Source organism: Notothenia coriiceps, unplaced genomic scaffold, assembly GCF_000735185.1.
Source record: "Notothenia coriiceps isolate Sejong01 unplaced genomic scaffold, NC01 NC01_scaffold00037244, whole genome shotgun sequence".
Taxonomy (NCBI): Eukaryota; Metazoa; Chordata; class Actinopteri; order Perciformes; family Nototheniidae; genus Notothenia; species Notothenia coriiceps.
Genome location: NW_011369945.1, coordinates 5,500,515 through 5,515,458, shown reverse-complemented (window position 1 = coordinate 5,515,458; position 14,944 = coordinate 5,500,515). Strand labels below are relative to the sequence as shown.

The window sequence follows — 14,944 nt, the reverse complement described above, 5'->3', positions numbered from 1 at the left end:
TTCCGGGTCTGAAGGGGTTGTTATGTTGATAACAACAAAAAATAAGATTTCTTATAATTTTCAAAGCTAATACATTATTTTATTTTGAGTTAACAGAACTTATTATATCTCTCTTGCTTTGGGATCAAGACATAATACATGAATCCTGTTGCAAACACAGATAATAACAACCTCATTCCACTGATTTACTGCATGCTCTAGATTCGGTTACCAACTATGTTTGGTAATTGTGGATCAAACATCTTTGTGTGGATTAAATCCATGACACAATTAATCCAGTGCTAGGATAATGAATCACTTGGGTATTTGTAGTTTGTTCTTGAGCTGGTGAAGGATATTGTGTCATCATAACACAGTAGCAAATGGGTGCCTTTGTGTATACTGCTCGCAGCTCTTGTCTCGCCTCTGGGCGATGCATTACAGCAGGTAATTACACAGTTTCCCCCCCGAACAGACTCCTAAATAGATCCCACTCTCTGTTCTCTCAGGATTTTTTGAAGGCTTAATGCATCAACACCACAACATATAAATGTCGGGATGCCTACGCCAATTACTTTGCCATTACATTGGTGCTGCCAGGAATCAAATGGTAGAGCAACTCAATATGTTTCCCATTCTACTCTTTTTGAATTATACACAAACGCATTACTCCTATTTTAAAAACAAAAACAGCGTGGCACTGATTTACTTCACTGTAATATGTTAACCCATCTTTTTACCTTGTGTCTTTTCCTTTTCCTGCCTTTTGACATCCCCGTTTGCTCCTCTTTTCTCTTCCAATCTGTTTTTTCTATCTCAGACTGACTCTAGTCCTGTCCTGCCCTATGGACTTGAAGAATTTCCCAATGGACATTCAGACCTGTACAATGCAGCTTGAAAGCTGTGAGTTTTCTTCTTTATTTCCTCTTCCTCTCGTCTCAGACACCTTTTTGTTTTCCACCTTCTTCCTGATTTTTACCTTTTCCCAGCCATCTTGCTATATTTCAAGAGATGGGAACTGTATCATGAATATAAATGTCCATGTGAAGGTTCCCTGTTATCTTATTACATCTCATTTGTTCTCAAAAAACAAAGATTCAGAATAAATAGTGAATCGATTAAACTTTGCAGGTTTATCTGCAGCAATCTAAGATGCAAAGATGTCTGGCTAACTAGTTTATTTCCTACATAACGCAGCATGACTTCTAACACCAAGGTGTATTTCACACTACATTACATTGCGAGATGAGCACATCAATTGTTGAGAGTTTCCCCCACCATGTAAAAGCACTAGACGCTTATCTATCAGTGTTGTTGTTGGCAGTCCACAGCAAACACAGGCTTTTCTCTTATTTGAAGTTTAAGGGTAAAACATAATGTTGAGAGGTTCACATTTTGTCAGAAGTCAGCTTTAAACTTTGAGCAAGCCAGAGACAGACTGAAATGAATATAAACGTACTGTACAGTATGTTCTGCGTACTGCCTACTAAATGAACAATGATGTTGAGTCTCTGCATCACATGACTGTATTGGTCTTGACAGTCCAAGCGACCGTTGAATGAAAATTGTTTACCCAAAATGTAAATCAACAGAACCTCTTCAACTAAATGTATTCATTCCTTTGTTTTATTGCAAATTAAAATGATTAAATAGATTTTTACTGTATCTTAAAAACATTCGCCCTCATTTTATCCAACAGTCATCCTTGCAGGCTTCTGAAGAGTTGCAGTGCATTTTGGGGCGATTTCACGACTCTTAGCAGCTCTTGATTATCAAGTATACATCTGGACATTTTTCACGTACACAAAATTCCCATATTATATGCAGCTGGGTCGCTCTTCAATGGCACTCTGAACATAAAACATATTTCTCATTGTTTTCGTTGTAAACAGCAGAGAGTGCAACGTTTGACACGTGTTGCAAAATAGGTGGCTTTAAAAAGTCCTCTGTTTACCATTCTTGTTCATATTTACAGCACATTTATTAAAACTCAGCTGTTGAAGAAATGTACAAAAAGGCATTTGAAACCTTATAAAATGTTATTACAGTGATAAAATGTGGGGGAAGAATAATTATCTTCCCTTTCAGTCTTCCCTTGCCTTTAGCGGAGATAGCATCTGCCCTCATGAAACCAATTTCCAGGATATAAATAATAAAACTTCAATTTTGTGTCCCTTTTATTATATGTGACCCAGCCGCTGTGACTAGAGGTGACCTACATTCCAGTCATAGGGACAAAAGAACTTGTAGCAAAAAGGAGGAAACAGAAGGAGCACTCGTACCATGAAGTCACTGCACCTTTTCAGAAGCATCTCACAAATAAATAAGTCAAGCTGAATACTGGTATCTCTACCTAGGTCCTTATCTGATTCAACGAGGAACAAGAGTTATTGGTTTGTAAGGAACTAGTTAGCCCCTCTTTGTGCAGGAGGCAGCATGATTTATTTCTGCAAATTAACACAGCGACAAACTGATAAAAAATCAAATAAATGTAACGCACAACGTACGTCAGCCAGCATAAAAACAAAAATATAAATACATTTGACCCTTTAGGAAAGTAAGGGAGACGAATTGTGACAAATGTGTGCTGGAGCCGCCGTGTGTGTGCTGGGTGTATCACATCACACTGCCATTAAAGGAGGCGTAATCATTCCTGATTAAAGGCTTGGTGAGGACACTTGGCCTTGTGTTGACAAGCGCCGGTACACCACCCAAGGGTGTGATCACCTTGGCTAGAGCTCAGTGTTAAGACGACATTATAGGTTTTACTGCCACAACTGGAGCTGTGGAAAAATGAGAAAGCGCGAGAGAGGCGCGTGATTGAAAAAAAAAAATGAAAAGAGGAGAGTCATCTTTGGGGTTTAAGAGAGCCAAGGCCAATCTTCTTTTCTGGCCTTTGATGCCACGGGCTTATAAGGAGAGAATAAGGCAGAATTGAATTGTTGAGTCTATTTATACGACACATCAAAGGCTCATATATGCAGCCTTTACCACTTCGCTTTGCCCTGAGCCATTAGCGTCCAATAAGCATAAATACACTTTGTAACTTACACCATAAGTAAAAAGCAAACCGTACTATGTGAAGCATCACCGTGACTGCAGTGGCTTTCATTAGGTGAACAGCTTTTTACCATGAAAAGAAAAATGGCATGTTACTAACAGTCATTAGTCTGCCCTGCTGAGATATTCCAGACATTATACCTCATGACTTTCATTGTATTGAACCTAAAATGCCAATTAAATTTGACGCCTCTTAGCTGTAGCCGGAAGCCAACAAAATAGCTTTTCATCATCTTAGAAAAGCAGGGTTATTTACTTCTCTAATTGTGCAGAATGTGTAAATGACAGTGAACCTGTGATAAGTGTGGTTTTTCCAGGCGTGTTGGCAGTATAACATCTTGAATAATTGATGCCTTGGTTTCACAGCCCTAAGGGTCCCAGTGGACATCGGTATTATTCAGATGAACAAGAAATGCTGCGTTGTTGTTGCATGTGGCATGCATTTTTAATAATAATAAGGTAGCTGTGAGAAGGAGGAGAGCAACTCTGGAAAAAAGCAACCGTGTGTGGAAGCTAAATAATTATCGTCTTATTCTGAGTGGTTTCCTAAACTGTGTATTCAACTTGCAAAAATAAAAACATTAAATGCCATTATATTTCCAGTTTGAACATCACCAGTTCAACATGCACTCATCAGCTCAGTATACAACATCACTGTCACAAGCAGATATGCTCCTCATGTCCCCCTTTACTCTGTAACCTTCAAGCAACCACAACAACATGACTGGATCTGTGCTGGGTGACCTTTACTGTGACAAACGTGATGGCAGAGGCTAGCTGGTAGCTGGACAGATGGGCAAAAGCGACATTATATCACCACAATCTTCAAAAGTTCATTCTCTCTTTCTCTCTGGGTCTCATTAGCCAATGGCAGGGTTGTGCTAGTTGTGGTGTGGTGAAAAGTGTGATTTTGTAAAAGGAAGAAGAGGATGAGGAGCAAGAATATTTACCAGCAAATGCAGTAGTGCACTTGGTACTGTGCAATACCTTGAAATATACAGGACAAAACATAAATTGTCCGATGCTGACAATACAGCAATATGAAATGTTATTCGTTGTGTGAGATGCATTTCCTGTTCATGGTCAGCAAACACATATAAAGCTTAATTTGAATGTGTACTTGTACTGTAGAACCGTTGCTGAAATATCAATACAATGTTGAGATTGATGACCTGCAGCTGCAAGTAAAATGCATCACTTCCTAAAATATTATTGGAATCTGAGCTGTAACATTTAGGCGGTAATATAAAGATGTGTCATGTCTAAAATCTGGTATATAAGAGACTGTCTAAATGATGAAGAGCATCCCATTCTCTCCTCTTCGAAGTAATGTTGAAAAATGTATCACCAAGGTATGCCAGAATTGGTCTTTAATGTGCAATATCCATGGAAATAATAACAAAAGGGGAATTCATACCATATCAAATGTATATCTGAGCTTTAGTGAAAGAAAAACGAAATGTCTTTCCCTCGTTGAAAATAACTTCTCCATCTCCTCTGTACTCTTTTCACAGTTGGTTACACCATGAATGACTTAATCTTTGAGTGGCTGTCTGAAAACCCCGTTCAGGTGGCTGACGATCTCACCCTCCCCCAGTTTGTGCTAAAAGAGGAGATGGATTTGGGCTACTGCACTAAGTCCTACAACACAGGTATATAATACACTCCGTATACAGTGTTGAGAAACTAAGCTGGAAACACAAATTGAAATGAAGTGCTGGGGCTTATTTTGTATGCTGAGGCATGTTGAAGAAGTTGGGTATGCATGGTGATTTAACTGTTTCTTGCTGTCGGGTTAAGAAAAGGGGACATTTTCTTTTCAGTGCTTGCTGTTAAATAAGAACATGTGGGCTGCCTCAGTCCAAAATAGATTCAACAAGCCATTCAGATTTGGCTCCTCTTCCTATATGTCACATGCAGGATATACCGCCCCTTATCTGAGTATATCCAGAGCTTTAGAACTATTACACAAAGCTTCGCCAGGATTTTCTCACAAGCGAATCAGAGCAGAATGCGTTTTTACAGGAGGATAGTGGGTTAAAGAGACAGGTGCCAAAACAGAGCGGTTTAAACCGTATATGTATATAAAGACTGATCAAATGAGAAGAGTAATGTGTTTTTTGAACGTTAAAGCATGTTCTTGCCAAAAACATGTTATCATAGAATCACAAAATCCAATATTGAACATGGAAATGAACAACACATGTCCTCTTTAACCAAAACTTATCTTTATTCAATATCTTAATTATGCATCTACATTGTTTTTTCATTTGCAAGTGCCTTTATCCTTTCAAGTGTGAATTGTAAAGAGAAATGGATGAACAGAGTAATGCACAACTTCTCTTTAAACAGTTGAATGTACAATGTCATGCATCTTCAGGTAAATTCACCTGCATTGAGGTGAAGTTCCACCTGGAGCGTCAAATGGGCTACTACTTGATCCAGATGTACATCCCCTCCCTCCTCATCGTCATCCTCTCATGGGTGTCTTTCTGGATAAACATGGACGCTGCACCTGCTCGAGTGGGTCTGGGCATCACCACCGTACTGACGATGACCACGCAGAGCTCCGGTTCGAGAGCCTCTCTGCCCAAGGTGAGTCTGAAGATATATGATGGTTTGTTACTAATACAGTAGAAGGTGACATTGCTGCAAACTGGACAGGAAGAACCAAGGTGCCCCATGATGGGTATGAATTAGCGTTGAGGCTGTGAATATTGTTTTATTTTAATTAATTACAGTTTTAAAAGATTATGATGTGGTATTCAAGGCATTTCTTGCTCACCGCTAAAAACATCCCCCAAGAAGTGATACTTGATTTAGAAATGACGTCACCATTTACTACTGGTAATTCCTGACAAGCCCGATCCAAATCCTCCATGAAACAAGTGACAGACAGACAATGGATTACTGAGGATTGCGAATGGTAAACTGGTTGCATCTACATGAGTTTGGTAAATTAGGCATTTGGAAGGAGCTTTGGAAAAAGAGGATCTGCTATGAGAGCGCGTAAAGTCATGAAATGCTGACTGTGCACGAGGCAATTTCTAATTTTGGACAAGGCAAGAGATTTATGAGGGATCAGATAAACAAGTGCCAGGTGGGCTGAGGACGCTAGCACGTGAACGACGTGAAGGACTCCCAGATCCCCGGGGAGAAGGTCAGGGGAAAGACAGGCTATATTAGATCAGCAGGGAGGTGAACACTTTTTCCTGATTGGCTAAAAATGAATAACAACAATAGATTTCCTTGATGATCGAGGACTGGCCATCAGTTGAACTCACATTCAATATCAGAGCAGAAAGCATAGCAGCAGCACTTCCTGCTTGTCTACATTACCAACAGCGTTAGAAAGGTTATAATAGGTTTCAGATCACAAGTTATCCTGTTTAAATGTAAGCAATGTAACAATTTAAATAATTGCATTAATGCAAGTTATTTCATTTGATTACTTTTCCAATTACTTTTTAAAACCGGACAATAAAGTCCTAATGTAGGTATGTAATAGTGATTACCAAAACTGCCTAAAATGTGAAAAATAAAATGTGTTTTTTAAGTGTAACAATAGAAGAAAGGGCTTCAATTAAATATAAAAAAACAACGAGATTATTATTATTAAATAAAACAGTGCAATATAAATAATTGTACTTTCCATTATTTTATATATTGTATAAATACCCAAAGTGATGACTTCTGAACAAAAATCAAATGTATATATATTTTAAATATATATCTTTTGTGACAGTTCAAGTATGACATTTAGATGTAGTGGAAGTATTGATTAAAACACAGCTGAGATGTTCCCGGAGTTTATCCCTTCTGACTTGTCATTAGGCCGGGGTCTTCCTCTCCACTTTCACTGTAAGTGAGAAAACTGCTGCTCAATTGTGTGAAGTTTCCACACAATACGTTGCTCAGTGGGCATTGCTGATTGGCTGTGACATCTCAACTCTCATGACCGGACGGGGCTCCCCTCAAGTCTCGAGCTGTGACCTGTCTCATGGCTATGTGTCAACTGCCCCCATCCCACAGACTCATTACACATATAGACCCTCCCCAAAGATGTATGTCATTACGTGCCTAAGCTAAGGAATGGGTAGATTGTGAAGAAGCCATGGATTATCCGTTATAGCCTCATTGATTGGCTGTTGATGACTGTGTGACCTTGTGTGTTCCCCAGGTGTCCTATGTGAAGGCCATTGATATTTGGATGGCGGTGTGCCTCCTGTTTGTGTTTGCTGCCCTTCTGGAGTACGCAGCAGTTAACTTTGTTTCAAGGCAACACAAGGAGTTCATCAGGCTGAGGAAAAGGCAGCGGCAGCAAAGAATAGTAAGTGTATATCACACACACACAAAAGCTTAAGCATGATCAAACACACACACACATTGTGGCAGATTCTATAAAAGTAAGCATGTTGAGCACAAAGACAGACTAAAGCATGCTTACACACAGTGACGGACAGTAACTAAGTGCATTTACTCAAGTAATGTATCAATTTTTACTTTACTTAAGATTTTCCATTGCCTGCTGCTTTATACTACCCCCCTGCTAATCAAAGGGGAATGTTGTCCTTTTTATTTAACTACAGATATTATATTACAATAATTTAAAACAGATCAAAGTATCATTATTTTCTTATAAATGATCATGTACTTTATTGACCCCTTTGTAAAATTCCCAAGCTACCTGTCAGTAAATATAGTTTTTAAAAAGCTACTTCTTTACCAGCTGCAACATGATCACAACAAAAAATAATCAATACTTCGAGTCCAATCAATTACATTATGCTGAAAGTGGCCGCTGTGCGTAATCATTTATTTGTACTTTTGGTATTAGCTCATAGGTAACTTAAACAAGATTTTAAATGTAAAGTATAACTTTGAGTTATATCCAGTTTTTCTACAATGTGTACCCCTTTTACTTCATCCAACTCTGCTTAGACACACACTTAAACACACTCACATTGTGGCAGATTCTATACAAGAAAGCATGAGGAGAACGTATGCACACACACACACACACACACACTCCCTGTCAGCCTCTATAACATTGACTTATGCCTCTTGTTATTGTGGGATGCAGTATATTCAGGAAGTGACAACATCAGCACGCTACAGCTGGCTGTCATATTTCATGAGGCAGATCGGCTCATTTCTGTTCAGCTCGTTTCCATAGTGAGCACTGACCTGAGAAAAGTCTTGTTGATCTTTTCTCTTTCTCTCCGTCACTACATTCAAAAGCATCAGCCTATCACATCAACCACATGCCAGAGTAAAACACTAACCCTGCATTCACACGCAACATCTTTAGACCTGTTGTCAGTCTGACACTATTCCACTGCCCATGTGTAATACAATAATATCTGCTTTAATTAGTTTATATGACAAGAAAGTGAGCACTAACCACTTTCTTTAGATACTGGCATTTCTTTAAATACTATAACTCTTCAAATTATTAATTTGTACTTAAGGCATGCACTAAAGCTCTTAAAAAATGTACCTTGAAAAATAAGTATATATGTAGTTTGTTAATTATGTAAACAGTATTGCTTTTATTCAATTGTAATGTACTGTATTGTTTTTCATATCTACCTGCCCAGGGACCATAGACGTAAATAGGCTTTACAGCTTATTGGTTTGGGCTGTTCATGGCACCTGTTAAATAAATGTATTAATCAAACTAATGTAAGAATAATGTTTTGGTTGCCATGTTGGAGGGAGGTCATCACGTTAAAATAAAAATAAAAACAGAAATCTTACTAGGTACATATAGTCACTGTGTCACTTTAAACATCCCTTTCAGCCAAACATAATGCGTTTCCTCAATTTGATCCATATATTGACAATCATCAAAGCCATCAGCGTGTCAGTTGACAAATATAAGCACTAGCACAGAGAAGTGAGAGACCTAGTTTGACACAGAAATGTTTGTCTCAAGAGGAACAGAAGAGACATCTTGAGAATCCCATTAAACAGCTCACTGGCTGGGCAGCTCCCCAGACTCATGGCAAAGTTCCCTGTAGACGAGGAAGAAGACTCCAGCAGACTTACGGGCAGTCTGCCCTCATGCATCGATACACGAGAGAGAAAATGACTCTCTGTAGGGGAAAATACTTCTATGCTCCACATCAGATGCACAATTACTCCCACTCAGGACTTTGAGGTCGCAAACTATCCATTTGAGGGGTATTGACACATGAGCCGGTGTGTTGTAAGAGAGGGAGTTTGGGAATCTGATGGAGTGTACAAATCCCAGACTAACCAGGTTCAATCAATGCACATTCAGCTTTGTGTTTGGCATCTTTGGTCATCTCTCTAAGCCACAATATAAAGCCTTTGAAATAACAAAATCGGAAAAATAGAGCTTCCATTTATAGTCTTTACAGAAATAACTTGAACTGTCACCTTGAGGATTCTTTATTCGTCTTCAAAGCCAGTTCCCCAGTCGAACAGCCGCAGATAATGTCCTGTATTATCACACTCACAGCCCCTCTTTAATTAAAAGCTGAGAGGGCCTGCTTGAGTTTGTTGTTTGAATGTGATGTTTGCATCTTTAATTACTTTATTTTTGGCATGGCACAGGTAGGTTTTCCATTTAAATGAAGCAGGGGGACTTCTTGTTCCCAGCTAAATGTGAAGGCCCATGTCCAAAACTGATTATAATTCAACGATTTATCTTACAGGAGAAAACTCTTGTTTCAAAACTATTGTTTCAAAACTAAAAGGTGAAATAAGGAGCAATAACTCTTGCTTCAATTTGTCTACCTTGCTTTCCAATGGAGATGTTTGCCAGTCAGCATGGGAGTGTTGAGTCGTTGCGGAAAGTGAGTGACCTCCCAGGTAACGGCTCAACCTACAGGAACCTGAATCAGCACTGCAGCGCCTGTGCCAGGGTAAAAAATTAAACCCCATGTCAACCCAAGACCTTCAAACCGCATATTATTTCATGCCCCCAGTCCTCCAAATTGATTGTGTCATTCAACTTTCACTTCAGACCTGAATATATCCTGAAATGTTCTCCTACATCCTAACCCGCTTCGTGCTGATCTCACCTCCAAGCCCTCCATTTATGACCTTCTGCCCCTTAATACAAACACTACTAACTTCTTGCCCTTAATTCCTTTCCAATGTTTAACCGGTTTTTAACTCAAATTTAAAGTCATGCATTCCTTCCTCTTCCCTTGTTTTTTCATTTCAAACTTGTAATCTGCTTTTTTTTCAGGACAATCCCCAAGAATGTTGGCTTTTATTACTGTTTTCATTTAAATAATTTACTTGATTAACTTTTTTAAAACAGCAATTCACCAAGAATTACATTTGGGAAATATATTTCCACACCTCCCTGCAGTATTAAGATAACACATTGATACACTCTTGTGCGATAAATATGAATATACATCCAGCAACTGGCTAGCCGGTTAGCTTAGCATAAATGCTAGAAACTGAAGTAAGAGATAGCCGGGTTCTGTCAAGAGAAAACAATATTCCCCTACCAGCACCTCTAAAGTTCAACAACATATCGTTATTTTCCAAAACTGAAGTTAAAAAACATAACTATCTTTGTAACATTTGGATAGGCACAGGTTAGCGGTTTTTCTAGCCGTCTTTATGCTTATCTAATTCGATATATACAAACCACACAGACATGACAGTGGTATACATGGCAAAGAAAAAGGTTTTTTTCTTCAAATGCTATAGCGATTACTTTTACAATTCATAATAAAGTGATTGCATTGTGAATGAGCACTCTGTAAACAACCACCTCCACAGTAACTTAAAAACACTTTGTGCTCTGTAGAGAATAATCACTCTCAGCTGATCTTGTGCCAACAAATCACAAAGTGTGAAGCTGCTGCTGGGAGCACAGACGATGAGCACCTATTATCTTTAGAGAAACGCACCATTAGACTTTAGCACATGATGTACTGTATCGTTTAGAAAGGAGTAGGAGGGATAATTAAGCTATAAGGGCCACAACTCTCTACCCCTCTGTTTGGTGGTGCACTTTGTCAGTGGTGCAACAGATAGTTTTAAACTCTGAAATGAATCACGAGCATTCAACTAGGAGGAGGAGCTTACAGGATAGGAAGTAAACTACTAAGTCTTTAGCTAAGTGAAGGTGCGGGGTAAAGGGCAGTTGGCAGGGTTCAGAAGTCTGGGAAGTTTTTTAAAGTAAAAAATGAATACATTGTGCAAGACCAGACAGGTGGAGACAAGTGTGAAATACATAAGTAGCATTGGTCTTTTGACAGGTGCTGGTAGTGTCTCACTGCCAAGTCCGTCCGGCACCGAGATGTGAAGTTCAGCCGAGAACCAGAGAACCGCCGGGGTCAGTGAGAGAGACACAGAAGAGGGAAGGACACAGGGATCAGAGTTTTTGGGGCACTTCACACTGACTTCTAATAATCCAATTTAGATCCCACATCTTGCCTTTCCCCTGCTAAAGTGAATCTCTCAAAGTGTCAGAGGGCTGTCAGAGTTAAGCTGCATGTCTATTAATATTCTCTCTTTAAAAAAAAAATAAAAAATGCCCTGCCATTCATCAAACATAGAGCCAAGTGCAAGTTTTTTTGGAGAGGTTGAGGTCATGACTTTTTATTAATAGGCATTTTGAAAGGTCTATCATTCTATCAACTTTGAAAGGAGCCTGAAAGAAGAGAGAGGGGTGAATTTCTTGATTAACTCCCGTAAAAAACATTTTCTTTCTTCCTTCTAATGATTATGCCCTCGGATGTCCCTCTTCGTGTAATTTCAACTTCTGAAAGCCTGGTGGGAAGAGAGTTCATCCAAGGCTAGGGTTAGTTTGTGCCTCTCACGTATTAGTATAATATGTTTGAAAAACCCAGAAGGTCTTTGAACGACACACTTTTCTCACCACAACTCTCCAAACCACTTGTTGCATTAGAAACAATTGTTTTGACCCATTTCTTAAATGGTGCCTTTATTTCCTGGCAGCATTTACATAGACTAACATGCTTAGTTTATACATGATCCTAACATTTTAAAGTCATTATCTGTTTTTAATTTAGCAAAGAATTTACTTTTGTGAATTTTTTTTGGGGAATTGTTGTCCACAGTCAGAGGCCAATCTGTTTTCCCTATGCTTGACTACACAGGAGGAGGAACTGGTGAGGGACAGCCGTGGTTATTACTTCCGGGGTTATGGAATGGGTCACTGCCTGCAGAACAAGGATGGCAACGCTGTGGAGACTGTGTTCACCCCCCCACCGCCGCCCCCTCCCCCTCCAGTCACCGTCTACGATGGCGAGGTACTTCACAAGCGTTTTGTGGACCGGGCCAAGCGCATTGACACCATATCCAGAGCCGTGTTTCCCTTGAGCTTCCTCATATTCAACATCTTCTACTGGATCACCTATAAAGTGCTGCGACACGAGGACATCCATGCAAATTTGTAGAACGCTCTCTGCCGACCCCAGTTATTACATTTTCTTTCTTTCTCTGAACCAAAACTGCCTGTCAGATCTACATTACAATGAGGAAATGTGTAAAGAGGCATCCCTGCTTCTTAAAACCATTGCTAAAAAAAACGTTGTGCTCAGGTGTGTTTTCAGGATCTCAGAAGAAGAGTGATTAAGCGGAAAGACAAAGTTAAGCTGCGTGGATTCAGACTGGTGTCGTTTGTGATTCTCGCGTTCCTGTCTTGGTTTGATTCATCCGCATTACAACAGAGACAAATCACTGCTGGTACTTGTGGGTTCATGACCTTTGTAGGAGATGATGAGACCTGATGTTGATCCTGGCTGAATGAGATATACTGACTTGAATTTTGCAATGCGTATCTTTGAATGTTTTTGAAAATTTGAAAAAGATTAAAAAGGGATTTTTTTATACCTTTAGAATATCTTGTGGTTAGGAATTGGTGCGGGGGGAGGAATGGGTCTTTGGGATTTATTCATATTCAATAAGCGATGATAATACAATTAAGATTATATATATATATATAAATATATACAGTGTATAAAGTGTATATTAACAAAAGCTGTTCATTAAACTGCACAAAGCACAAATATGTATTTCCTTTTGTCTAAATTGAAATAAATTGTTATTCTGCCAGGAAACAGAAATGATTTGTTTTCTCTTTAAGCTGAAGATCCGAATGATTACTCTGAAAATTGATGCAGGGGTTCTGAAATACAGTCACAGAATAACTGCATCACATACAATTACTTTTCTATTTCAGTCCTTTAATAGACTCCATCAGCTCAAAATCCCAAGAGGTAAGGAAAACACTTTAACCCAAAGTGGAAATCAAACGCTACAATAATGCAAATTGTATATTTTTCATTATGCAAAATAAGCAATCAGTCACCATCAGTAGTCCTGGGTCTCTGTAAAGCTTTGTTATCATGGCTCTAATTGTTAGCCGTTACACTTCGATTCAAATCTGGGAAGAATCTGGACAAATTGTGGAGCTGCTATTTCTTTCCCAGTCTCAGGAGTGACTTTGAAGGTGTGGAAATGCAGGGTTGCGGTGGAGGGGGAGCATCGCCAGCGAGGGAGGACGAATGGGTTTTTTTAATGGGAAATCAGAGGGTTATTTTATCAACTAATGAGTTTGAAAAGGGCTTGGTGTTCCACTGCTAATGACAATTAATTCAGAGAGGCAGAGAGCCTACTGTCCTTTTGTTGGCAATCCTAATCAACTCCTCTGTATTGTATGGTTCCCCAGGTAATGAAAAAGTGTGTGTGTGTGTGTGCGTGTGCGTGTGCGTGTGTGTGTGCGTGTGTGTGTGTGTGTTTTCGAGCATGAGCATGCCTTTGTTTCTACTTTATCCCGCCTCTGTTGTATCGATATAGATTTGTTCAGATGTATCCAGCGTTGCATATTATCTTTTAGAATCACAGCCTACTGAACTTTAAAAAAGGGGGTTCTGTTATTTTATAAAAGGTTGTGGTAATAAACAACTTTGGAATATAAAGAAAGACCATAAAGAGTAGCTGATTATTTGCCATAGATAGCTGAATATACAGACTGGATTGATATATTTCATGAAATCCTTACCATACGGACTACTTGAGTAGACTTATGAAAAACAGTGTGAAGGCACGCAAAGTGTCAAAAAGATTGGCTGTTGCTTGTCACTGGCATAGCTTTCCCCAGCAGTAAAGCATAAATTAAACAAACAAACAACTAAAAAAAAAAGCCTTAGAAACATTCTTCTTATTGCAACCAGAAAAGATACAGAAACAGAGGTGGTGATTGGTCAATCGCTTAGCAATGTCCCGCCCCCTAGCCTATCACATACAATGTGTTGAAGCGCTAGCCAATAGAAGCGAGTGTTACATAATGATGTCACAAGAGAGAAACTCCCTCTTGAGGGAACTTTTTTGATTTTAGCCTTTGCAGACCATTTACATGCACAAAGACCTATAACAAACTATAGGAAAAGGAAAACCCCCAAAAGTAGGGCTCCTTTTTTTTTTTTTAAACTAACAAGGAAAACATAAATTTGACAACACATTTTATCATCTATTTTTATTTTTTTATGGGACCATTGTTAATAAATGAACATCATGCAAGACTTGAAACTTTCCATTGAGGCCATGAACTCGTGAGGAAAATATTTACTGAGGTTATTAATCAAGTGAGAAGTTTGGCCTTTTCCTGATTCTGTTTTGACCACTAAGACACAAACAATGAGTTGACATTTATAACTGAATGATCACAAAAAAATATGATATTAAATTGATAACTAAACGTGATGATAATATTCAGTAGTGTATATAGAGCTTTATACGTTTTAATTAAAGCTATAAACACCTCCCTGACACTTTATAGATAATTATCCTAGATCCCAAACAAAGAAGCAGTATCACAAGAAGCATCACCATAGCAACTGCTATCCTTTCAGTGCAACGCAGTGATGGTATTGTTCACTCGTGA

General features: G+C 38.9%; 1 protein-coding gene across 1 annotated transcript in view; it reads left to right on the top strand.

The window, feature by feature from the left end:
- glra4a (glycine receptor, alpha 4a) overlaps positions 1–13,033 on the top strand; it is a 41,507-nt gene extending 28,474 nt beyond the window's left edge. Inside the window, exons 6-11 of the mRNA XM_010794180.1 lie at positions 800–882; positions 4,554–4,691; positions 5,420–5,634; positions 7,220–7,369; positions 9,822–9,932; positions 12,156–13,033. Coding sequence (XP_010792482.1) covers positions 800–882; positions 4,554–4,691; positions 5,420–5,634; positions 7,220–7,369; positions 9,822–9,932; positions 12,156–12,455 — 997 coding nt within the window. The 3' untranslated portion in view covers positions 12,456–13,033. The remainder of the gene's footprint in view (positions 1–799; positions 883–4,553; positions 4,692–5,419; positions 5,635–7,219; positions 7,370–9,821; positions 9,933–12,155) is intronic.
- Positions 13,034–14,944: the final 1,911 nt, after the last annotated feature.